We start from the raw sequence: 22733 nt of genomic DNA, 5'->3' as shown, positions 1-22733 counted from the left end.
AATATTTTAGTAATGGTCTGTTTAGAAGGTTGCTCATGTCTCTATTTATATATAGGTTTCTTAATTTTTTTCCATTTTTTCTATCGACTTGACTTGACATGTTTTTTATATATAGGTCATTTATTTAAGGCGGTTGTAAATATAGCGTGTTTTGCTTTGAACAGAACCATGCTTTAAGTAGAGGTCACGAGTTCAGACCGGAAAAGCAAGGGGAAATCCCTTTTTGTTTGTGAGTGAGTGCCAGTCACGAGTTCAGATCGGGCAAGTCGAGACTTGTTTGCGAGTGAGTGCCGGTCACGAGTTGTTTACAGCCGGGGTCAAAAGGTGAGCGAGCGGTGAGTGCGATGGGTTAAAGGGGGTGAAAAGGGCGTGTGGTCAAAAGGTGAGTGGGAATCCCCGGCGCTAGTCACGAGTTGTTTACAGCCGGGGTCAAAAGGTGAGTGGGAATCCTCCCGTTTCTTGGGTCGATGTACTACTCAAGGGTTTTGAGCAAAAACGGGGTTCACGTCATTTCTGGATTTTCCCATTTTTTCCCACCAAAAAGGTTTCGACGATTTTTTGAGTCGATGTACTACCCAATGGTTTTGAGCAAAAACCGGGTAAAAAGGGGCGTTTGGTCCAGAACTGTCCCTTCCCTACTACTCCTATTGTCTATAAGTTGTTTTACTCTAGGTTTCTAGAACCTCCTAACAACAAAACTTAAGGAACAGAATAGCCATGCAGAGAAATCTAGCATACCAGCAAAAAAGTTCTGATCACCCGTAACGTACGCTTTGAGGATGAAATACAGGCCACACACAGGTGCTCATGAAGCAAAAATAGATGAATTTGGTGTGTAATGCATTACAACTGCGTTGCAGCAATAATAGCATTGTGTATATTGACAGCTCACTTTAAATTTAAAAATATAGTTTTGACGTAAGGGGAATACCCTGCCGGTCCCGTACAGAAACACTTGTGGGAAAGTTCATTGCCACCGCAATAACACACCAGGTAAGCACAAATTACAAAAGCAGCCTCACCCATTGTCAGACATGCAGTGCACGATAATGCACTACTGCTCTCGGTGAATTCAACATGTATACATCACAATGATACAACAGATATCCAGGCACTTGTAGAAAAAAAGGTGCTGTCGGGGGAAAAACGGTAGACACAAGGGGCATACCCTTCGACGAAAAACGCGCACAGGAAAACCCGGAAGAAAGTTGTGATCAAATTATACCACCTGCACGCCGTATAAAAGCTGCCCCGCTTTTCAGTTAGTAGCATTACCAAGGATATATTCTGGGTGCGTCGATCATGGCCTGTCTGGTACTACTTCTCGCCTTCGCAACCTCGGTGGTCGGGATGAACTCAACGGGGGACGCCTGTGATGTGTGCGAGTGTATCAAGAATCTGCACACAGTCAATTGTACTGGCAGAGGCCTCAGAGAACTACCCACAGGCATCCCCATCGACACTGTGTCACTGTAAGTATTACAGTTAATATACCTCAGTCTCTCTTTCAAGCGACGGTGCGTACCATCGGCAAACTGTGGCTGGCAGTCAGTGAAAAGGCAAATGTCAAAAATATCTCAAGCAGCAATCAAAGCAACAAATAATAATTTGAAAAGTACAACGAATAACGTAACGAAAATACCTCCTTTACCAATGTAGTAAGAACAGGTACATTTTGATGAAAGACGGTAACTGAGCATTATATTGACAACATGAGAAGGGGATATATACTGATCTAATGTTTAGAAAGACAAGTCTAAAATCAGGTCAGTTGAGTCAGAAATTTCTACCGCTGTTTTAAGGCACAATAATTCAAAGAGGTTTTTTTTGACAAATAACAGTTGTGTTCTCGGACTTGGCACTGAATAAAATTCAGTGGAATGAGAGTCACGTGAATATGTTGGAAGCTGCAGATTCTCGAGTGATTTCTGCTTTGTATTAAATTCCCTGCTTCTCTTAACAGCGAACTGGGAGAAAATTCCTTGCGTGAGATACCTTACGACGGTTTATTGGAATTCAAGTCCCTGTTTAAGATGTAAGTTTTGCATATTACTTTTAACGAGAGTGGTGCAAGTGGTCAGCTGCATTATGTAGGCCTACTTCACCTATTTGAATTCAAAGAAGGTCTTAAATAAGGTATAATAATGAACAAGCATCTGCTTGGTCAGTCTGTTGACAATGTGCGCTGATGATGCCCCAAGCCAATAAAGGCGACGGGCATATCAGCGTCCATGCAAATATTTATTTCTCATTTGTGAATACCTTTCGAGTCATAAAGGGAAAACAAGTTTTTAAAAAATTAAATTCCCGACAATTTTTTCAACAATAATTTCACTTTGTTTGCAACACCCCCTCTATCTATGATATGGAATGTGCCTCATGCGAGTAAGTACCTTATCAACTGCTTTTAATAAGCCCAGTCGCGGGGACGACTTCTTGACCAATAGGGATGACTAGACTATCTTGGGTAGTTAGGAATGGAAATTGTTGTTCTATTTAATAATTCCGGGTTTTGCTTCTAAATGAGCATGGTTATTTTCCACGTGTTTGCCATTTCATGTACTGCAAAAACCAACGCCCGTTAAAACGCGTCTTTGCATAGATTGTAAACATGTATTATCATTTAAAATTAAACACCAACATTTGGAAATAAACGTGTTTCGGTGTTCAGAAAGTGTTACCATCCGATGAACGTGTTTTGGGTCCTGTTATTAACTCCTAAATGTGTCATTGTATCAAAACTTCTTAACACACGAACACGTAATTGTTTTTTAAATACAGCGTGTTTAGCTTTGGATTTTTAACACAACACCATCCGTCCTTGAGTGTTACCAGGAAGGCGTATAAAAAGCGTTAATCATGAACACTTAGGGATTTTTTTTGGGGGGGGGAGCGGGTTAGCGTAGCGGTTCTTTCCTCGCTTTGCACCAATGAGGCCCCGGTTCGAGTCCCGATTGGCCCATGGTTTAAGTGTATTTATTATACTCGCTCTCGCAGGTTTTCTCCGGGTACTCCGGTTTCCTCCTGCCTCTAAAATTGGACCTTCTTCCTAACTCCGTAATGTGATGCTGGTTAATAAAGTGTATGAATAAACGTACAGTTATTGGCACAAATAGCCTGAGTTGCTGAAAGCACCATTAAAACAAAACAATAGCACTTGTTTTTACAGTGCGCGCCCTCATACATATATTCTCATTATGGACAGATTTCATTCCACGTCGGCGTCGTTCAGCATTCCAATGTACACAAGGGTTGGTAGTGTGCCTAATAAGAGATCTGCTGTTTTGCTTCCTTTTTACGCTCAGAAACCTAAACGGCAACCTGATCGAGAAACCCTTTGAATTGCCAGAGTCTGTGGGAATATTGTAAGTAACATGTGATATGGTTATCAGTTTGACAGGAATTAATAACATTTTGTAGTAGGGATATGCCTTCGACCTTGAGAAACAGGACTCTGCCTCGGTTATTCGTACGTATACAGACGCGCATTGTAGTAGTCTCAATGCCAGTCCGTATGTGTAGGCCTATAATCCTATCCACATTAAACTTAAACTTACGAAGCAAGGACAAGTGACTTAATATTACCAGAAAATAACTACGATGAATACGATGAAAATTAACAGATAACCATACCATTAAGAAGAATTGAATTGACGTTTGTTACCAGCTTGGTTTTGTTTGTGTGTGAGTGAATTAACGTCACTAAATGCTTTCTCAAAAATAATGCCATCGGCGAACACACTATCGTAGTGCTGTGTGCCCATGGTTCCATACAGGTGCAGCCAGGGTTCAACGAATGCGGCGAGGGAACGGGGAGTGTAAATATTATGTAAACGTTTTGTTCCAGGTTGCCTACCTAATATCCACGTGCATCTATACGCATCAGCATTTCGTTTTGTGTTTTGCAGTACCGCATACGGGAATCGACTACAAGACATGAAGCCGATCGTGAAAAATGGTATCAATCTACTTTCAGCGTAAGTGCAGTGTTGAACCAGAACCAAGTCAATTGGTAGTGTACTATGTCCTCTAATATCCATGTTACCGAAATCCGAAAAGAAACAAGTCACAATCTTTTCTGTTTTGCACTTAGAAGGGCCGTGCCAAGTGTCCCGTAGGCCCCCCGGCATAATTGCTCCTTAGGCCCTTCTGTGATTCACCAAATTGAATTGACAGTAAAGTTAGTTGGATGTTCTCGCCGTTTGAAGTGGCATTTTTACTCGCATTTTACGGTATTCTTTGAATTAGGGAGTTTACGGCCCGATCCCGCCATTCCTCAGTCCCGCTATGTCTGTCAGATGTTTTGTCCAAGATTCCCTCAATAAAAGCTTGAACTGGTGCTGTGTCACTCGAAAACGGAGTAATATGGCCATAGTTATGTCAAGTCCATTCAGGCAGTGCACAATCGCAACACAGTGATGTGTCCAGTGCAGACGACTTTGTCTTACCTTGCCGGGTCCACTTCCCCCAATGGCCCATTTTTGTCTCATTTCAACGGGAGCCCAATTACGCGTTCCCAGTTTGTCGCGGTCCTTCGTCGTACCCTTAACTTTGTCAGGCTTCATGATGACAGATTCACTTCCCATTCGCGTCGCATTCGCGGAGCCACGTCTGCGGCTATGGTCGGTGTATCTGTGCATGATATCAAGGTTACAGGCGTTGGAAGTCGAGGGCTTCGTCCAATTTTCAACACCACCGTCGCCGTTTCCACTGCCACCGCTGCTGTTACTGCTTCTCCTTGTTGTCGTTGGTGCTGCTTCTGCTGCTGTTGTTTAAGTTTATCAATTTATTTCATTTGTGTCTTCTTGCTATCTTTTATAAATTAGTACAATGAGGTTTTGTGTGGATTATTTGTGCGATTGAGTGTGGAGTACCAAATGTTTGCTTTTTCTTCATTGTAAACGGTGCATGACGTTAGGACCGTGATAACAACTTCTACTTAATTTCAAGTACGGGTTTTTCATACATAAATGCATATTACATTTAATTAACATTGTATACTCGGTGCTTTTTCCTACCTATAGCGAGGGCGCTCTTCCCCGAGGAAATGCTTCCTGCTCCACTTTTTGTATAAGACTGGCCAATTTTCCAATGTATACATTCCTCATTGTTGATTATCAAGTCCTGGCTACCAGGTCAATCTATTTGCTCCATTTGGAATTGAAAATAAATACATGCAAGGTTAATGGAGCAGTATATTAACCTTTTGGGATGGTCAGAACAGCACCAAAGTACTTTTTACATTTTCACGTGTTGGCTTTAAATTCTATCCACAGTAATTTCGAAGAGAACAGCATTAGAGTCCTGGAGACAGGCACCTTCAAAAGGTGCAAAAACTTGCTTAATCTGTAAGTATAGGCAAAAATACGTTGGCCGTATGAAACGGCACTGTAGTCTCGAGAAAAACATCAAAACTTCAGAGACTTGTGAGCTGTACTGTCAAGCAAATTTCTTTGGATGAGAGCAGCGTATTCTTCCTGGAAAAGGACTAATTGACGATAATGCAAAAATCCCGAGAGTGCTATATATAACAACATTATGATCAGAGTTTCGTGAGTGCCATCCGACTTGCGATTCCTAAATATCTAGCTTGTGATAGCATGGAATTCTATTACTCTTCCTATTCTGATATTCGTGGTCAACAATAATTTATCGAAGATGAGCGGGTTGCAAGGGTTTGGGTGTCTAGTCTTGGTCAAAACGAGTACGTGTAGTTGAAACGCACGAACCTATAGTCACGCCAGCAACAACGTCTTGGGAAGTTGGTCAAATCTCCTCCCGAAATAAGCCATTTGCGAATTAAATTTGAATAAAATCTGGTACACTGCGTTATCAGATTGCACATGAAAGTAACAATTTGAATTCCCCAGACTAAATACACTGTTGCTATATCTCGTGACTCGGGGCAAGCTTTAGCGACCACCATTATTGAAATGGACTGGTTCCTTTGTCCCTTCTTACCCATTGAACACAGTGTATTGGTGCAAGACGTCTCTTATGTAACTAAGCAAACTTGCCCCGAATCATGAGGTAGATGGCAATGGTGTTTTTTTTCTGTAGAATTCAAATCGTTACCAGATTTTATTTAACTCGCAAATGGTGGGGGAATTCACTGCGCATGCGTACGTACGAATGCATACGCTCATTTTCTATTCACGCACGCGCATACACGTTGAACAGCCACGATGAAGTTGCACAATAGTCTGGTACAACCTTGCACGCGGCACTGGTACCGGTGGTCGAAAGTTGTGTTCGATGCCACGTGTATGGTAGGGCTACATGTACGTGTACTTGACGCTGCTGGCCGGCCGGTTGACTGTCCGACGCGAATGGATAGTGCGCACATTATCATGGCAGCTAAGTTTCCGGACCCAGACTCTGCCGACAGCATGGACCACGTGTATGATTTGTAATAAGGGGTTAATTACATGTATGAAATACTTTTCCATTAAACCATCCAGTGTAAAAGTTAAACGAGACCGGTAATACCAAGTCTGACCGATATTTTGAGCAGCAATTTGCAATGCATTATCAAACTGTTCGACCATTTTTTCGTAGCACGCAAACATGTACTGTATAAACATGTACATGTACACCAAAAAGACCCTGGAGAATGCAAGGTAACGAGAACCAGCAAAACATAAGGGCGCTAGAATTTACCAATCGAGATTTGCGGGTGCGGGGCAACATCCTGCTTTTTCTTATTTCAGGTTGACAAAGTAAAAAGATAAAATTCGACAGTCTGAGATAAATAATCTCGGCATTCTAAAAGTAAGATTACAACATCCTGAGATAATTGACGTCACACTCCTTAAAATCATTGTAACACCTTTGGGATATCGCCAGTAAAAATCTCAGGAAAATGTGACGCTTTGATAAATTCTGCCTATTTTCCTTCCTGGTCCTTTACTGCAATTCACAGGAACTTGAAAGAAAACAAAATTTCGGAAGTACAGCCTGGAGCACTTGCGGGACCAACGAATATTTATGAATTGTAAGTCGGCAATCATCGAATTTTAAAACAGAAAAATCAGTACCGTATGCAGTCGGGTAAGGCTTTTTAAGTGAAGTTAGTTTCACTTTAGAAATGCCACCATCCCCTTAACAATTTTACAAGCTGCCTAATGGAAACCTGTGTTATACCTGTTTCGTTTTTCAGGACTTTGAGTAAAAACGCTATTGAAGAACTTGGACGAGTTATCACAGAAGGATTGCAGTTTACGAACTTGTGAGTAAAATCTTGTTATCTTTGGTGTATATTTTTAGCTCGTCGGTCAATTTCCGATACGAAAGGAATAACAAAAACAACTCATGCACAAACGAAAAAACACACACAAACAAAATGTTAAACTGTATGGAGTGTGCTATGAGGCATTTTTCCTGTATGAGCATCCCTACTCCACTCCTCAGTAAGTTCTCTCTATTGTAACACCGAAGTTACATTAAAAAGGTCACAGAATAAATGTACAGAATAAACACTCATTCCACCGCCATCACCCCGAAAAATTTAACACAAACCCTATTAAAACAAAAACAACCAAAACAATAACCAAGTCTGTATTCTATGACTTTAATGAACTGACAACCATTATTTAGGAATTTGAAAGTAAATTCAATTTGCTGAGGAATAGAAACGTTCATATATGGTTATACGAATACACGAGACATTACTTTGGTTCTAAACTGCAATTGATTTATCAATTATTTGTTGTTGTTTTTTGTTTAATTTGTTCAATTAGGTGGATGGAACATACTAACTTGAAGGTTTTAAGGTCACACACCTTTGGGAGGACACGGAATCCCAATGTTATGTAAGCAATCACTCTAATGTCATCCAAACTCCCTTGTTTAGGCGTTGGAGCGATTGGCGTCGTTTAACATTTTATAATCTTTGTTCGCAATGCAGGGTTTTTTATAACTGTAAGTTGGAGGAAATTCCATCTGGGCTGTTTCTCAATGGGACGAAACGAAAGAATCCCTACAAACTGCAAACTCTGTAAGTATATACGACACTTGAATCTGGCATTAGAATATGAAACTGAATATCGACTGATTAAGCGTCCTGTAAAATACTGCAGAAAAATATTGCTACCGGGTCATTACAGCCCACACGTTTGTAACCGTTAGTGATAATCGGGAAAAGAAGCCAATATAGGATTTAATCTTTACCTAAGATGGCTGCTTGTCGTTACAATATAGCTTGACGGCTGATAGCTATCGGACGGAAATGTCTAGGTGTGTGAAAAGTGTTAAACGATGATAGTAATTTCACATTCTGTGACACTTCGTGTCTGGTGACTTGCAATAACTCCTGGTTGGAGCATATGTAACAAATCTAGCCTGTTTATGTCCGAGAATTGGATTATGAGCGGACATAAGAACATGACCAATATTAGCCTCACTTATAGGTTTGCCTACTATTACATCATACGAAAATATATTAGCATCCCGGTCATTGCAGGCTATTTTGCTGCTCAGGTCTCACTTATAAGTAGCGGTGGGTAGTCGGATCGGGTGGTTTGTTAGTGTCGCTTTGGATAGGTTGGTTATGAAGGTTTCAAATTTTCCGCTATTAGACTTATTCGGTTGGATTTGGTGATCTTGACCTTAGTTCGGCATGTTGTGGGGAAACAGTTCTTTTTCCACTGAGTGTTCTTTTCTTTTCTTTCTTTCTTTTTTATTTTATTTATTTATTTTTTTGTTTATTTATTTTTATTTTTTTTTTATTTTTTTTGCCATTGCTTTGACTTTGGATAGGTAGCAATAAGGAATATCGTTCAGGGTATATGGTTGTATTCCTCAATTCACTATGTGTGAACTGAAATTACTGGGAATACTTGGGGGGCTTTGGTTATACGATGTTCTGTCACAGTGCATGTATTTTGACAGAACCTTTTATACTTGGTGGAACACAGATCTATTGCTTTGCATGGTTTGAAGAATGTCATTGTATCAGATATAGGCACATAGTCCTATGTGCACTGCCCTAGGCAGCTGACACACTTCCTGGCAGATGTTATACTTTTTGCACTCAGCCCAACTCTTTATGCATAAGGTGGGATCACAAGTATGTGGTTAGAAGAAAGCTGTAAAATCTGTACTGCCTTGTGTGGTTATATTCATGGTTCCAGAAAACTGCCATAGATCCCCCACAAATCTGCACCAGTTTGCTTTCAATTGCTCCCCTTTTCTTGCAGTTATGACAGTTTGAAAATTAAAGGTTTCACAAAAGGTGGATATTGAAGAGGATTCTAGCACTAATTATTCATAATGCGGGCCAATCAGAGTTACTGTGCACTAACTGGTAGCCAATTACAGTCCACTGTTTTAGCCAATCAGGCAAGGGGTCAGGTTACTTCTGTCAGGCAATGCTAGTTTAGGAGGGAAATTCTCATGTGGGGATCGTTCTGTCACAGCTTGTTGGCAAGCTGGGTCAATTTGCCCACCACTGCCCCAGCACATGCCTTTTTTGAAGTTATTTAGGTTTTAGTGGCGTTTTCCAGGATTCGAAGATAGCCACTTCCTAATACATACAAGACATGACAAGTATCTTTACTGTTATGATACATTGTACCAATGAGATTATTGTTGACATTGATGTTTACCATAATACACTGTAATTTGTAAAGGGTCAGCCACACCCTCTTATGTACCCAAGGGCGTGGGGTGCTGTATGTTCCATAGCACAACCAGCGCTGACCCTAAAAGGTTGGATGGATCATTCCATCATTTCATGATTATTCCTCGGGCCTGGGAGCCCATTCATTAATGATTGGCCTGTAAGCCGAATGACAATAGATGTACATCATGTACATCGGACGTGGGAGTCCTTTGTTTGATGTATGTTTTGGGGCCTACCAGCCCATGTGACTGATGCCAGCTTGCCCAGAACAGATTTGGTATCTGGCAAAATAATAAATAATTGAAGCTGTGGCAAGAAACGGGAAAATCATTGTCCGGACGTTTGTTCATTTTTGAGTCCAAGTATAATCCTTTATTAAGGTCATAAGACAGCAGAGGCTAGGATTATTCTCTTTAGAGATGTGGTACGTGGTCTTGAAAAATATCAGTACGGGTGCTTCCTCTTCACGCCTCTTGGTTGGGGCTTTGGCCGAATGAAGTAGTCAAACAAGTTGCGGGTTGAGGTGTAGTTGTGGCTTGGTGAAGAGTAGGGTAACGGGAAACATCCCCGAGTCGAGTCGTTCCCCAAAATTGAAACCCGGGTCAAGTCTTCCCCGGGTCAAATCGTCCCCAACTCAAATTGTCCTCGGGTCAAGTCGTCCCCCACTAGTTCTTACAAGTGTTGTCCGTCCATGTAATTTTCTTTGAAGGTGCCTCAACCACATGTAGAAGAGAAAAAAACAAGACAGAGACTTGTACATGTACTCACAATTTTCATTCATTCTCCGCAGCTCGAGCTGGCGGCTTTTGATATCTACGGTAACCAAGACGTGCCACATATATTAATTAAAAAGGCCATTCCTGGTGTGTGCCAATGTAACAGCACATAGGCCTATTCTTTGAATTGTCAAAACATCTTCAAACAGTTTCAAATCTTCCAGTGGTCATTTACAGTTTATTTTAATAACTTTATGAAATCAGTAATGCGGAAATGAATTTTAGTAATTTTAAATTACTAGGAAAATCAGTTAACATTTTGACTAGGTTGTTTTAAGAGCGTATCGTGAAAGAAATTTTGTAATGATTGTATTAAATTTGTATTTTGTGATAAGTCTCTTGTAAAATGAAGTTACTTGTAATTGTTACTTATCGATCAATTACGGTATACATGTAATTGGGGTTCCCCGTCAGTGGTGTGTGAGTGAGCACTCCAATTGAGCTACAACCTTTGTCTTGTCCGAGCGGCAAGGCTCAATGCGCATGGCCACCCTTTTGACGTTTCGCCGACGAAGGTGGTGTTTCACGGCAGCTCAGGTGTGGCATACAGGCCGACAACTGAGCTGGGGACGCTCTGTGTTATACTTCTCATGCAAATTTTTCTATTGCTCATTTTCACCCTCGATTCGTCTGTAATTTGATTGGTTGGCTATAATCCACTTAGAATCCCGTCAAAGTCGATAAAATGTGATCACAGTTAATCAAATGATGTTAAATGTGAAGATCAAGCCAAAAATCCCAATAAAAGACAAAGAAATAAATAAATTTCCCCCAGCAAAAACTGGAAAAGTACAAAAAGTTAAAAACACCCAAAATAAATTACTGCAGTGAAAGAAAAAGTCAAAATGCAATATATTATTCCCCCCAAAATTAGTTTCCACAGTAAAAAATTGAAAGAAAAAATTACCCCCCCCCATGTAAATTGCCGTAGTAAAATTATAATTTAATTATTTATACGGGGGACGACTTGACTTAGGGACGATTTGACACGGGGACGACATGACTCGGGGACGACTTCACCAGCATTCAAGACTAGTGCTATTCGATTTTTGAGTTTCTTCCACCTTCCCAGAAAAGAGCTGTAGAATTTGAGAGAATGGTGTGGCCCAGGTTAACGTACCCTGGTGTGGATGTAGGTTGGTGGTGGTGGAGTCTCGATTGCCTTTGACAGCGACTATGTTGTCGGGTGATAAGTCTTGACAGAAACAAGTCTGTTGACTGTTGGCTATCCGGTGTGGGCGGTTTGCTCCTTGTAAGTTACCTGATTGCAGGTTGGAGTTATGTGTACCCAAAATGTGGTTGGTTAGTGTGGGCGATTATATTTTCTGAATGCAGAAATAGGGTTGAATTGCGAATAACGTGTGTTGCGGATATGCTCGTGTATGCGGCTGAGATTGATGGTGCAAGTCTGTGGTCGTACTTGGTGCACGGCTGACAAAGAGGGAAGCAACCTGAAGATACCTTGCTTGCTAAACAAACAACCCACAATACCCCCAAAGGGGCAAGGTGTATAGAAATATGACAAGATTATGGTTCTTTCCCATTCAGTGATACTTCATTTGAAATCCAAATCCTCGCTTGTTAGTATTTTTAAAAGTAACTCTAAGTGATGTTCTACGAAATTGGGGATGAATGTAAAAAGAGTTTCTTTTTTAATTGAATCGAATTCCATTGATAAAATCTATAAAAAGAAAAGAGACTGACATGCACTCGCCCAATATTAGTTAATTATTGACAACACTATCCTGAAAATCAGCGAAATGAATTTTCAGAAAAATTTCAAGACGGGAGAAAAGGTCAAACAATCCTGGTAGTTTCCTGTAAAGATCTCTCAAAGTAGTCGGGATCCTTTTTTCTTGTTCCTTTTTTTTGCCTGTGAACCGGCCTAACACAAATTGTTAGTCTATAATGTGTTATCTAAAACATAAAACCATTCCCGTGTGTGTTTTATCTGCAGTATATTTACTAGAAATAATCTACGACGCGTCTCCCCGGGAGCATTTCACGGAATCAAAGGTTTCAAGGAGCTGTGAGTGACTTAGATATCGATTTTATTGTACGCCAATTATTGGGATATCGTGGGTAAAGAAACGAGAGCACTCTGTAGATTTAAAATAGACCAATGTTTCCACTTTTTAGAATTCACTTACTCATGTTTCCCTACACTGGTTTCGTTTCAAAATGTTTCTGGTTAGTGGAAATTCGCAAAAAACTGAATGGGAAATAAATGTTTTTGGTTACAGGTAGTCCGGCTTGTGAATATTTCTTTGAAAATTTAACAGGTATATTTTCTTATATATTTTCTAGGTATTTAGACAAAAACGAACTGACGTCTCTGCCAAGCAACATGTTTGAAAATTTGACAGAAATTGGAACAATGTAAGTATTCTCTTAAAAAGCAACATCATAGGCCGTATCGATAAAATTGCAAATTAAACAGAATTTTTGGTTGGGATTTAGAATCAATTTGTACTTCGAGACTTCACTTCCAGTTTTGATGACTGAAATATTCCAGCTCGACTCCAGCGCGTTTGTCTTGAAGTTCAAACTCCAAATTGATCGCTTGACCGATCACACGATCACACCTTTTGAAAAACCACGAGAACCTAAAATTAAAAGAGAAAAGCTTGCTGCCCATTTCTTTCACACACAAGAACCTAAGATGAAGCTTCCTGCAGTTTCTTTTGTTACTGTGACAACCCTTGAAAGAAACTAACTTATTTCAGCGTACAAATTTGGCTGAGTTCTGTTTTTATAAATTCAAACACCCGACGGAGATGTCATTTTTGAGGAGGAACGCAACTGTGTAACGCCGGATCTCCTCACGCAAAGTGACATCTTTCATTTCGGACCCCTGTATCAGTTACAACCAGAGACACACGATGACACGGAAGTCTTTTTAACTTTGCAGAAAACTGTCCAACAACAGACTCGTTTCTGAAGGTCTGCCAGAGGATACGTTTAACTACACTTCAATATTAACGCTGTAAGAAGTTCATGGTTTCCGTTTTATTCAAGAGAAGTGTGCATGAGCTTCCCTTTAATTTTTTCTGATTTTCATTTGTTAAGTAAATTGCAACCATAAATAAAAGATATGAATAAACCTTTTTGAAAATCATAGGTAAACCAGAACGTGTAGTCTCTTTTGAGTAGAGATGACTCATTTATTCATTATATCTATTCACCCAATAGTGCATTTAGCGCAAATTACAGGACGATAATGAGTGAAGAATACATTGAAGAAATGCTCAGTTTTAGCAGTGGGGGAAAAACCCAGATGTTTTGGGGAAACCCACGGATTCAGGTGTGGGGACTGCAAATTTTATCCACATGTGGACTGAGCCGGATTCGAACCAAGACCGCAGAGTTGGAAGGCGAGGAAAGAAAGACTACGCCAACCTGACTCCCCTCTCCCATTCAGATGTAACTTCTGCCACTGTATGCATCAAATAGTTGTTTGGATTTCCTTGCCAGCAGTGAGTTCTGGACACATCCTCTCTTTGATTCATTTTCTGTGTGTCATTTTAGGGACATGTCATCCAATCAGCTGACTTTTATCCCCACTGGACTTTTCCGGTCACAGACAGGCCTCCGTAATCTCTACTTGCAACGAAACAGAATCAGTGTTCTGCATGAGGGGGTGTTCAGAGGACTTCGATCGCTTCGATATATGTGAGTTCAACATTTTTCAATTCACCTGAAATACTTCTTAAAGAAAAATTAGACAAAACAGGGGGATGGGAGTTACCACAAAGGACAGTCCCCCCCGCTAACAACCCCCCCACGCAATTAGACTTTGTCGATGAATTTGAATAATGGACAGCTGTTTTAAGAACCTCATGATATGGGTCTATGTCAAAACTAGAGTAACGTGTATCAGCACACTAGGCCTACATATGCATGGCAACATCCCCCCACAAAAATAACAAATTCCCGAGTAAAAGCTGACTACCCAGAGGAGTGCAGTGCCCCAGCTACTCCAGTAAGACAAGACAAAGCCCAAACCAAACCATACCACACAATAAACCAAACCCCACATGAATCTGCCATAGGATACACACGCAATGGTGTACATGTATAGTGTACACTTCAGATCCAGATGTTTAATGCTTCTCTTCTTGTTCACGTATACAGCTTGATGCACGGACACAGGAACAGGCACAGATTGACTAAAATAAAATTAAAATAAAACAAAAATCAAGAGTACGGTACATCCCATGTCCAGGTGATAATAATACATGTACATGCCCACTTTGAACATGTAAATATACATGCACCCAATGTTTACTTCGACCTAAATTATAACTTGCACTTAGGTGTATCTAAGTGACACTAATACATGTATCTAAGTTCCCCTAAAAGAATATGATGCCCAATATTTAAGTTAGACAATACGAAACCCCATAACTTTGACTATAGCTCTGATATGTAGGCCCCCCATGTGCGTATCTGTATTATTTACCATTTACAATAAAGTGTTCCACCGATGTAACAGCATGGCCTAAATGAGTGAGTTTCGGCTTATAAAAGACTATAAATAACCCTGTAATTACTTAATCAAATTCTTTGATTTAATATGAGAATCCTGAGAATAATGAGCTCCAACCGTTAAATAAACTTCGGCAGGATTGGCGAATCAAAATCTGTAAGATGCAAAACGTGATGGAGCTATCTTGCTTTCAGTGCTGTTTTTATGGTCCCCGCTTATAGCGCCCTCAATCGATTAGAAATCAAAAATGAGTTTGGCCGCTACACCACAGGAAGAAGAAGAATCTCCAAGCAGAGGAAGCCCTACCCATGTCTTTTGACTGCAGATGATGCTGTTTCATTTTCGACTTTTAAACTGTAGTTTTAAAACCTGTAATGATCCGGAATATTCTTGTATCTTGCAGAATGCTATTTGACAATCCAATCACTGAACTAGTAGACTGGCTGTTTCATGATACCAAACTGACGCGTCTGTGAGTATGAACAGTTTTAACGGCAACATCAGACACTACACTAGCTGAATTTCTGACTGAAAAGAGAGAAAAATAACGTTTAGAGTGGCTTTTTGTCGGAGAAAACGCAGGTATTATGTTATGATCTAAATAAAACCAGTTCTCAACTGAGGTTTGTACACGTAGGTTTTATCCAATTACAACGCACGTACTATCAAATTCCTTTTCCAAGCCAAACCAATAAATTGGATGGATTATTTTGCCAGATACTTATTCCAGTCCCAACTGTCGTCCTTAGGAGAGCGGTCATTTGCAACCAGGAACAACACTCTCGATTACGTGTGAGTCATTGCCTCCGTCCTTACACCGCAAAAACCAACGCCAATTATGAACGCGTCTTTGCGCTAACTATAGGCATGTAACCGTTCAAAATTAAACGCCTTTTGTGGACATAAACGTTTTTGTGTTAAGAAAATGTTATCATCCGATAACCGTGATTTTATGCCCTGTCATAAACACCGAAGTGTGTCACTTTGGCTAAATTTACTAACACATCACTATGTATCTGTTTAAAAATTAAACGTATGTAGCTTTGGATTTATTGACACCACAACGAGTCCATAAAGTGTTACCAAGAAGGCGTTTAAAAGGCATTTAAACATGAACACTGATTTTTGCAATGTAGTGCTTCTAAGTTATAAACTTTCTATTCACTTATTTACCTTTTTAAGTGTTGTTGTTATTTTATTTTATTTTATTTTATTTTACTGTATATTTGAATTTCAGATCTTTGTATGGCAACAACTTGAGGAGAATTCCTGAAACTGTTTGGCAAGATCTTGGCAAAGACAGTTACATGTAAGTCTGCTTTGTACTTAAATTAGGTAATATGTACCTCCGTAGTATACCTTTAACTACTATGTCAAACCTAGATGGTCAGAGTTTCTTTTACTGATAATAAGAAATCCATCCAAGTTAGAAAGTTTCCCAAAAGATGAAACATGATATTTCTACAAAATTCATCTTGTTTTAATTAAATTCACTTTCAAGATTCTTGGAGATATGAAATTTTCTTTAAGGGGGTCCTTTGAACAAAAGGATCATTTCACGAGTGTAAGCCTGTTAATGCATTTTTCTTTTCAGAGCAATCGAGAATACTTTAGAATTTGTACCACTGATGAATAGGACTGATCTAACAATGTGAGTAATGGAGAGATCAGTAATTTGGAGTCAATAATGATTAAATCACCTGTAACGTATGATGGAAGTCTGAATGTGTCTGAGGAAACGGTAACGCAAACTCTAATGAATTTGGTAAACAATGTAACTTCGGTCTGTTTTCCCCGTCTCTTCTCACAAAGCGAATTAGTTGGAGACGGGTTCGCCCTGCCCATAGGTGTGCCCAAGGATTTAGCGGAGATATTGAGCCTGTCGGGATTTAACTGCAGAAAAAGCAAACACAGCCAGTGGGACTGTACGCCCTGCCCCCAGGGTACGTTTGGAACTTCGTGGACAAACAACAGTTGCATAGCATGCCCACCAGGTATACAGCCTTTCGGAAAAAACATGTATTTCCTCAGTGTGTAATCGGAGGTTTTCCATAGGTGTTACTGTTTTTGACATCTTACATCGCTTTGTATTTTTTTCTCTGGCACACAGGTGGATTTTACCAAATCAAGACCGGCCAAGTTGCGAACACCTCTCAAGGTATCAACTGCCAAAGATGCAACAGTGGGACCTACGTTACACCACAGGCCCATCCTGGTACCAGTCCTGCCAACTGTACGGTGTGTCCAACGGGCACCAATAAAAGCCTCCACGCTGGCTTTCGTGCTTGTCGTTGTCTTGATAACTTCTTCCGTACAGATCGGTTCGGTGAATGCCAACTCTGCCCAAACGAAGGAGTCAACTGCTCAGGTGAATACCAACATCTGTTACCTGGATTCTGGTGGACCTGGGACTGGGGCAGGGCTGACAACTATCAATCTTATCAACGATTCGTCCAAAATATGCTCACAGAGACCAACAAATACAACAAAGAGAGCACGAGGTTTCTAGGCGTGTTGCCTAAAGTCCATCAATGTCCTCGTAGTGAGTCGTGCGTCAACGCTGAGATGGGCGGTATTAACGTCACCTGTGCGGAAGGCTACTCGGGGTGGCTTTGCGCCCAGTGCAGTCCGTCTTTTTACCCGTGGTTTGACCACTGCTTCAAATGTCCTGAGTGGTGGTGGTTCCTCCTTGAGGTCCTTTTGGTGTTGACAGTCATTGCTGTGATCGTTACAGTCACCGCTTGGCAAATACACAAGGGCCAAAGGAACAGCCGATCTCCAGTCAGCGTGCTGCTGGCTCGGGGGAAAATTCTACTGGGGTTTTACCAGGTCATGGGAGAGATATTCTCGGCTTTGGAAGAAATTTCATGGCCGAGGATACTGACGAGTGTCGGCTCTCTCTTTAGGCTGCTAGAGGTGAACATTATGCGGTTAATAATCAGTCCCAGATGTTATCTCCCAAGCTTCACCTATCCTGAAATCTACATTGAGTTCCTGGTCGGCACTGGTTTTGTGGCACTCGTTATGTTCGCGGCCTGTTGTTATTACAGTTTGACCAAGTGTTACTTGAAGACAAGGAATATGCCTGTTGAAAAACGAACAGGTCTTGTAGCCAAAACTAAGCAGAGGTGTTACTTGTTTGTGGTCATTCTGCTTTTTGTTTCCTATCCAAGCTTGTCCAGTGTGATCCTCACCCTGTTACCCTCTGGATGTCAACTCTTTTATGTAAACGAGGACGACTCTGTAAGCGTCACTAGACTTCGGGCTGATTACTCGATTGACTGCCGAACACGGCAGCACGTTTCTTATAACCACGCCGCCGAAGTCGCCCTCTCTTATGTTGTTGGTTTTCCGTTGGTGTTGCTTCTCCTCTTGTGGTGGACCAATAGAAAACGGGCAAAGGGCATTCCGGGTATCTTGTTGGAATCAGAAGACGTTGGGCAGTCTACGAGGGATGAATGCGGGAGACGGGAAAGTGAGGATCGGCCTCTGCTTGATGTTGCTGGTGAGGCTCGTAGTTTAAATGCCGGTCATGTTGGTGAAAATCATGGAAACCCTGACCTGACTGAAGACGATGAGCCACTTCTGCATTTGGAACCAGCAAGTCAGGATGAATTCACCTGGAAAAGTTTCCTGTGTGAAAACTACAAGCCACAGTTCTGGTTCTGGGAGATCTTGGAACTTGCTCGCAAAATCGTCCAAACGCTCTTTGTGCTGCTGTACGGCCCCGACGACCACTTTACCATGTTCGCAACCATCGTCATTTCCGTCGGCTTTCTGCTCCTGCACGCCTACGTCAAGCCCATGAAGGATGCCGCAGAGCATCGCCTGCAGATGTGCTCCCTGGGTACCATCTTCTTGAACCTGCTGGCAGCGTCGCTGCTTCTCTTGCCCAGTAAACAGAGCCAATCCAGCGAGGAAAGAAAGGAAGTTCTGTCTGTCATTCTTGTGTGTCTGAATCTCAGCATTATTGTGTTTGTCGTGGGTAAGAATCTTTTTCCAACGATCTTGTTTATAAGCTTAATGATTAAATTCTTTAAGACAGCATGCAAATCAAAATTAATGTTATGGATAACTCATTGTCTGTCGATAAAAACCATGCAAAAAGAAAAATGTTCTGGCAAATACTTAAGAGAAAATGTTATCTCTTTCTGCATTCATTGCTGCAGTGAGTTTACTGTGGACTGGAGCGAAGGCTTTGTGGAGGCACGGTTGCTGCTGTCGCCGGGGAGAATGCATCGCGACAGAATGCGCGAGTTGTTGTCGTCGACTTTCACAACGTCGATCAGAGTGGTATCACTTCCTTGATGACACCGAACAAGATTTCTCCACGGACGTCCAGATAGAATATCCGGAGTGATGGACGCGACAATTAACCATCATCGCCAGCTGGTGTAGGCCTCACACAGGAAAAGACTGTTGTTGAAAACAAAATCTAGAGTCACGACTTTGTGAGTTGTTATCTCACACCTCCGTGTTTACAACAGGCCAGGACCTAGCTTGACCTAGTCTCTTGACCTAACATTTGTACACGGCATCAGTCTATACGAAGAGATAGAAGGCAGGCAAGCCTGGAGTACCAGCTCATGCTTTGTAATTTTGTTTCTTTAAAAGTGAAAGGGTTAACTATTGTTCATTTTTATACTCAGCCGAGTGGGCATCATTGGTGATTATCACAGTAGATATATGGTGTTGTCAGGTTGTGGTGTACATAGATTTAATTGGTCATGTATGTAGCGTTAAAATGGTAAAAATGTGAGTTTTATACTCAGCCGAGTGGGCATCATTGGTGATTATCACAGTAGATATATGGTGTTGTCAGGTTGTGGTGTACATAGATTTAATTGGTCATGTATGTAGCGTTAAAATGGTAAAAATGTGAGTTTAACACTGTCATTACAATGGACTCATATTGCAGTTTTGGCCTGAGTTTTTTATGCACTGTAAACTACAGCTTGTAATTGCATAGGTATTCTCTTTGTAACATTTATTCAAGGTTAACGGTGCCACAAATTTGTACATTTATTTCCTGATGACATTCTATCACAATTGCATATTCTTGAAATGCATTAATTAAGTCGCCAAACAGTTGTTTCTCCTCTGGCGTTACCAGTATGAACCAGCACTACGCCATTAATATGAATACCACAGTCGCCATTCAACGTTCCGCAATATTGGTGGACGACGTAGACGCACATTGGGGCACGAGGTTGCACTGATTCCCGAAAGGTTGTTATACCACACGCTACACGAAGCAAACGTAGATGGTTAACTGGTTAGTCCTTGTGCACATTCCTGAACCATAGGGCTTTAGAACCTCTTTACTCCAGAACCAATATAATATTTAACAACATACGTAATGTAAGGTTGTACAAAATTAACTTGTACCAGTGAAGATTGTTTGATTTCACATTTCGTATCTCACTGACTTGGTGAATGTAGCCTGTACGTTAGGTTTTGACATGGTCAAATGTAATTATATGGTGTTGTCAGGTTGTGGTGTACATAGATTTAATTGGTCATGTATGCAGCGTTAAAATGGTAAAAATGTGAGTTTAACACTGTCATTACAATGGAATCAAATTGCAGTTCTGGCCTGTATTTTGTATGCACTGCAAACTACCGCTTGTAATTGCATAGGTATTCTCTTTGTAACATATGATGACCAAGGCCGTCAGTGAAATGACGCCTGTTCTGCAGTAGCAGCTCGCCAGGTATAAGGTCCGATTCAAGTTAATCTGCCATCTGCCCACATTTCGGTGGAGCATGGGAAAGAGAGGTGCGTTCTGTAAAGAATGACTTTTATGCCATCCTTGGTAATCGGACGGTGTCTGTCATTGTCCTATACATCAGTTTGGTTGAGGTAGAGGCTCTCCTCAACTCTAAACGCTTGGGATATGTGTCCTCAGATGTGTCCAACCCTGATCCGTCACACCTTTCACATTGCTCTTAGGGCGGCAAGACTATGCTCGGCCACAGGTGGTTTACCCTGATCAATATACAGTGCATCCGTGGTCGTCGTCATTGGTGACAATGTTAGGTATTGATGCAGCAATTCTGGAAGGAGTTTGTTGAATCATATCTTCCTTCAATGCAAGCTCGCCAGAAATGGCGAAAGGGAGAAGAGGATCTGGTAGTTTAAAATGTGGCTTTGATGATAGAACCGCAGCAGGTCCGTACGTGCTTCCTGGCCATCGAAGTACTACCTGGAGATGATTGACCAGTACGTGCTGTGAGAGTGAAAGCAGGTGATCGAGTTTACACCCGCCCGGTTGCTAAGGTGATCCGGCTGCCTGATGACACGAAAGACAGAGCTGAAGTGGCTAACACTGTCCCTTCAAATTCAAACTAGAACAAGTTGTTACTTTCATCTTCACCTACCCCATTAACATGGGGCGGCCATTTTGAAATCTTGTTCAGTCTATACTAAACCTATTACCCTTGCCAATCACTTCGCTGTTTAAAGCGTTACTGTTTTACAAAAAGTCAGTGTTCCTTAACAACCGTTTGCCTGTAGGAAGTAAGCTGTTTCTCACAGTTTTGGGGCAGCTATATTGCCAACTGCTTTGGTGAAGCGCTCCCTCTCTGGCCAGACTGCTAGCAGCGCACGGGCCACATTTTCCCAACATATGTTGGTAGGTGGATTTGATGGCGAGTTTCGTGCCTTTTTGTTGGTAATGATGACATTTTACAATACCAAAGGAACCTTGAAATCATTTATTTATTTAAGCCTCCTCAATAAAACTAAGTAAGAGCATTTATTTTCTATTCAACACTTTGCAAAATGGGGTTACGATCGGCGGAGTGTCGGAAATAGACGTACAGGCAAAACACAGGTGCTCATGACGCAAAAATAGATGAAATTGGTGTGTAATAGATTACAACTGCGTTGCAGCAATAATACCATTACTGTTTATTGACAGCTCACTTGAAATTTAAAACTATAGTTTTGACGTAAGGGGAATACCCTTCCGGTCCCGTACAGAAACACTTGTGGGAAAGGTTATTGCCACCGCAATAATACACCAGGTAAGCAAAGATTACAAAAGCAGCCTCATCCATTGTCAGACATGCAGCGCACAATAATGTACTACTGCTCTCGGTGAACTCAACATGTATACATCACAATGATACAACAGATATCCAGGCACTTGTAGAAAAAACTCAACATGTATACATCCTAATGACATAACAGATATCCAGTCACTTGTAGAAAAAAAGGTGCTGTCGGGGGAAAAAACGGTAGACACAAGGGGCATACACTTCAACGAAAAACGCGCAGGAAGGCCCGGAGGAAAGTTGTGATCGAATTATACCACCTGCACGCCGTGTAAAAGCTGCCTCGCTTTTCAGTTAGTAGCATTACATTTATTAGAATATTATAAATTGCCGATATGAAATTGGAACAAACACAATGTCAGATTATACAATGCTACAAATTGTTCTACATTGGTATACTCACCTTAAATCATGATTTGCAAAATAACTGGAACAGGATGGTTTGGATCAGAGTCGCAGATACAGAACAGCTAGAGGAGTGGAAACGCGTGTGGTGAATAAATGGCGACGACGTGACGTGCAATGCAGCGTGAATCGAAAGACACTATTAAGTACTAACCGCTGAAGCTGTTCGGCCCACTTCGGTCTCTCGGCTTCTCTCCACATATGCCGTATGCACCGCCACAAATAGAGAGAAACCAAGTGACGTAGTGGGCCGAACAGCTGCAGCAGTTGGTGTCTTTGTGAATTCAAATTTACCGCATTGCGCAGACGCAAAATTTTTGACTGGTTCATTCTGTTGATTCTATCCTATATATTTCGGACGGGAACCAATTTACCAATTTTT

General features: G+C 41.2%; 1 protein-coding gene across 2 annotated transcripts; it reads left to right on the top strand.

The window, feature by feature from the left end:
• The first annotated feature begins 418 nt into the window (after positions 1 to 418).
• Positions 419 to 21814, top strand: LOC110990876 (uncharacterized). 2 transcript variants are annotated; one of them, XM_087132087.1, is made up of 20 exons: positions 419 to 1472; positions 1964 to 2035; positions 3306 to 3365; positions 3909 to 3977; positions 5277 to 5348; positions 6923 to 6994; positions 7160 to 7228; positions 7740 to 7811; positions 7907 to 7996; positions 12356 to 12427; positions 12706 to 12777; positions 13310 to 13384; positions 13927 to 14070; positions 15291 to 15359; positions 15605 to 15679; positions 16125 to 16196; positions 16482 to 16538; positions 16700 to 16881; positions 16998 to 18872; positions 19057 to 21814. In XM_087132087.1, the coding sequence occupies exons 1-20, from the start codon at positions 1303 to 1305 to the stop codon at positions 19245 to 19247; spliced, it is 3630 nt and encodes a 1209-aa protein (XP_086988213.1). In that variant the 5' UTR covers positions 419 to 1302; the 3' UTR covers positions 19248 to 21814. The 2 variants fall into 2 exon arrangements, with proteins under 2 accessions (XP_086988213.1, XP_086988214.1); XM_087132088.1 differs by lacking the exon at positions 6923 to 6994.
• Positions 21815 to 22733: the final 919 nt, after the last annotated feature.

Source organism: Acanthaster planci, unplaced genomic scaffold, assembly GCF_054643075.1.
Source record: "Acanthaster planci isolate LZ-2023a unplaced genomic scaffold, COTS_SCS Contig79, whole genome shotgun sequence".
NCBI lineage: Eukaryota > Metazoa > Echinodermata > Asteroidea > Valvatida > Acanthasteridae > Acanthaster > Acanthaster planci.
The sequence above is the reverse complement of the archived record's forward strand: the minus strand, read 5'-3'. Positions and strand labels throughout refer to the sequence as shown.

Excerpts from the sequence above, each read along its gene's own strand:
- LOC110990876 (XM_087132087.1), top strand. The coding sequence starts at position 1,303 with ATGGCCTGTCTGGTACTACTTCTCGCCTTCGCAACCTCGGTGGTCGGG. Across the intron at positions 12,778-13,309 it reads TTGACAGAAATTGGAACAAT|AAAACTGTCCAACAACAGAC; the intron begins GTAAGTATTCTC and ends TTAACTTTGCAG. Across the intron at positions 15,680-16,124 it reads AACAACACTCTCGATTACGT|ATCTTTGTATGGCAACAACT; the intron begins GTGAGTCATTGC and ends TTTGAATTTCAG.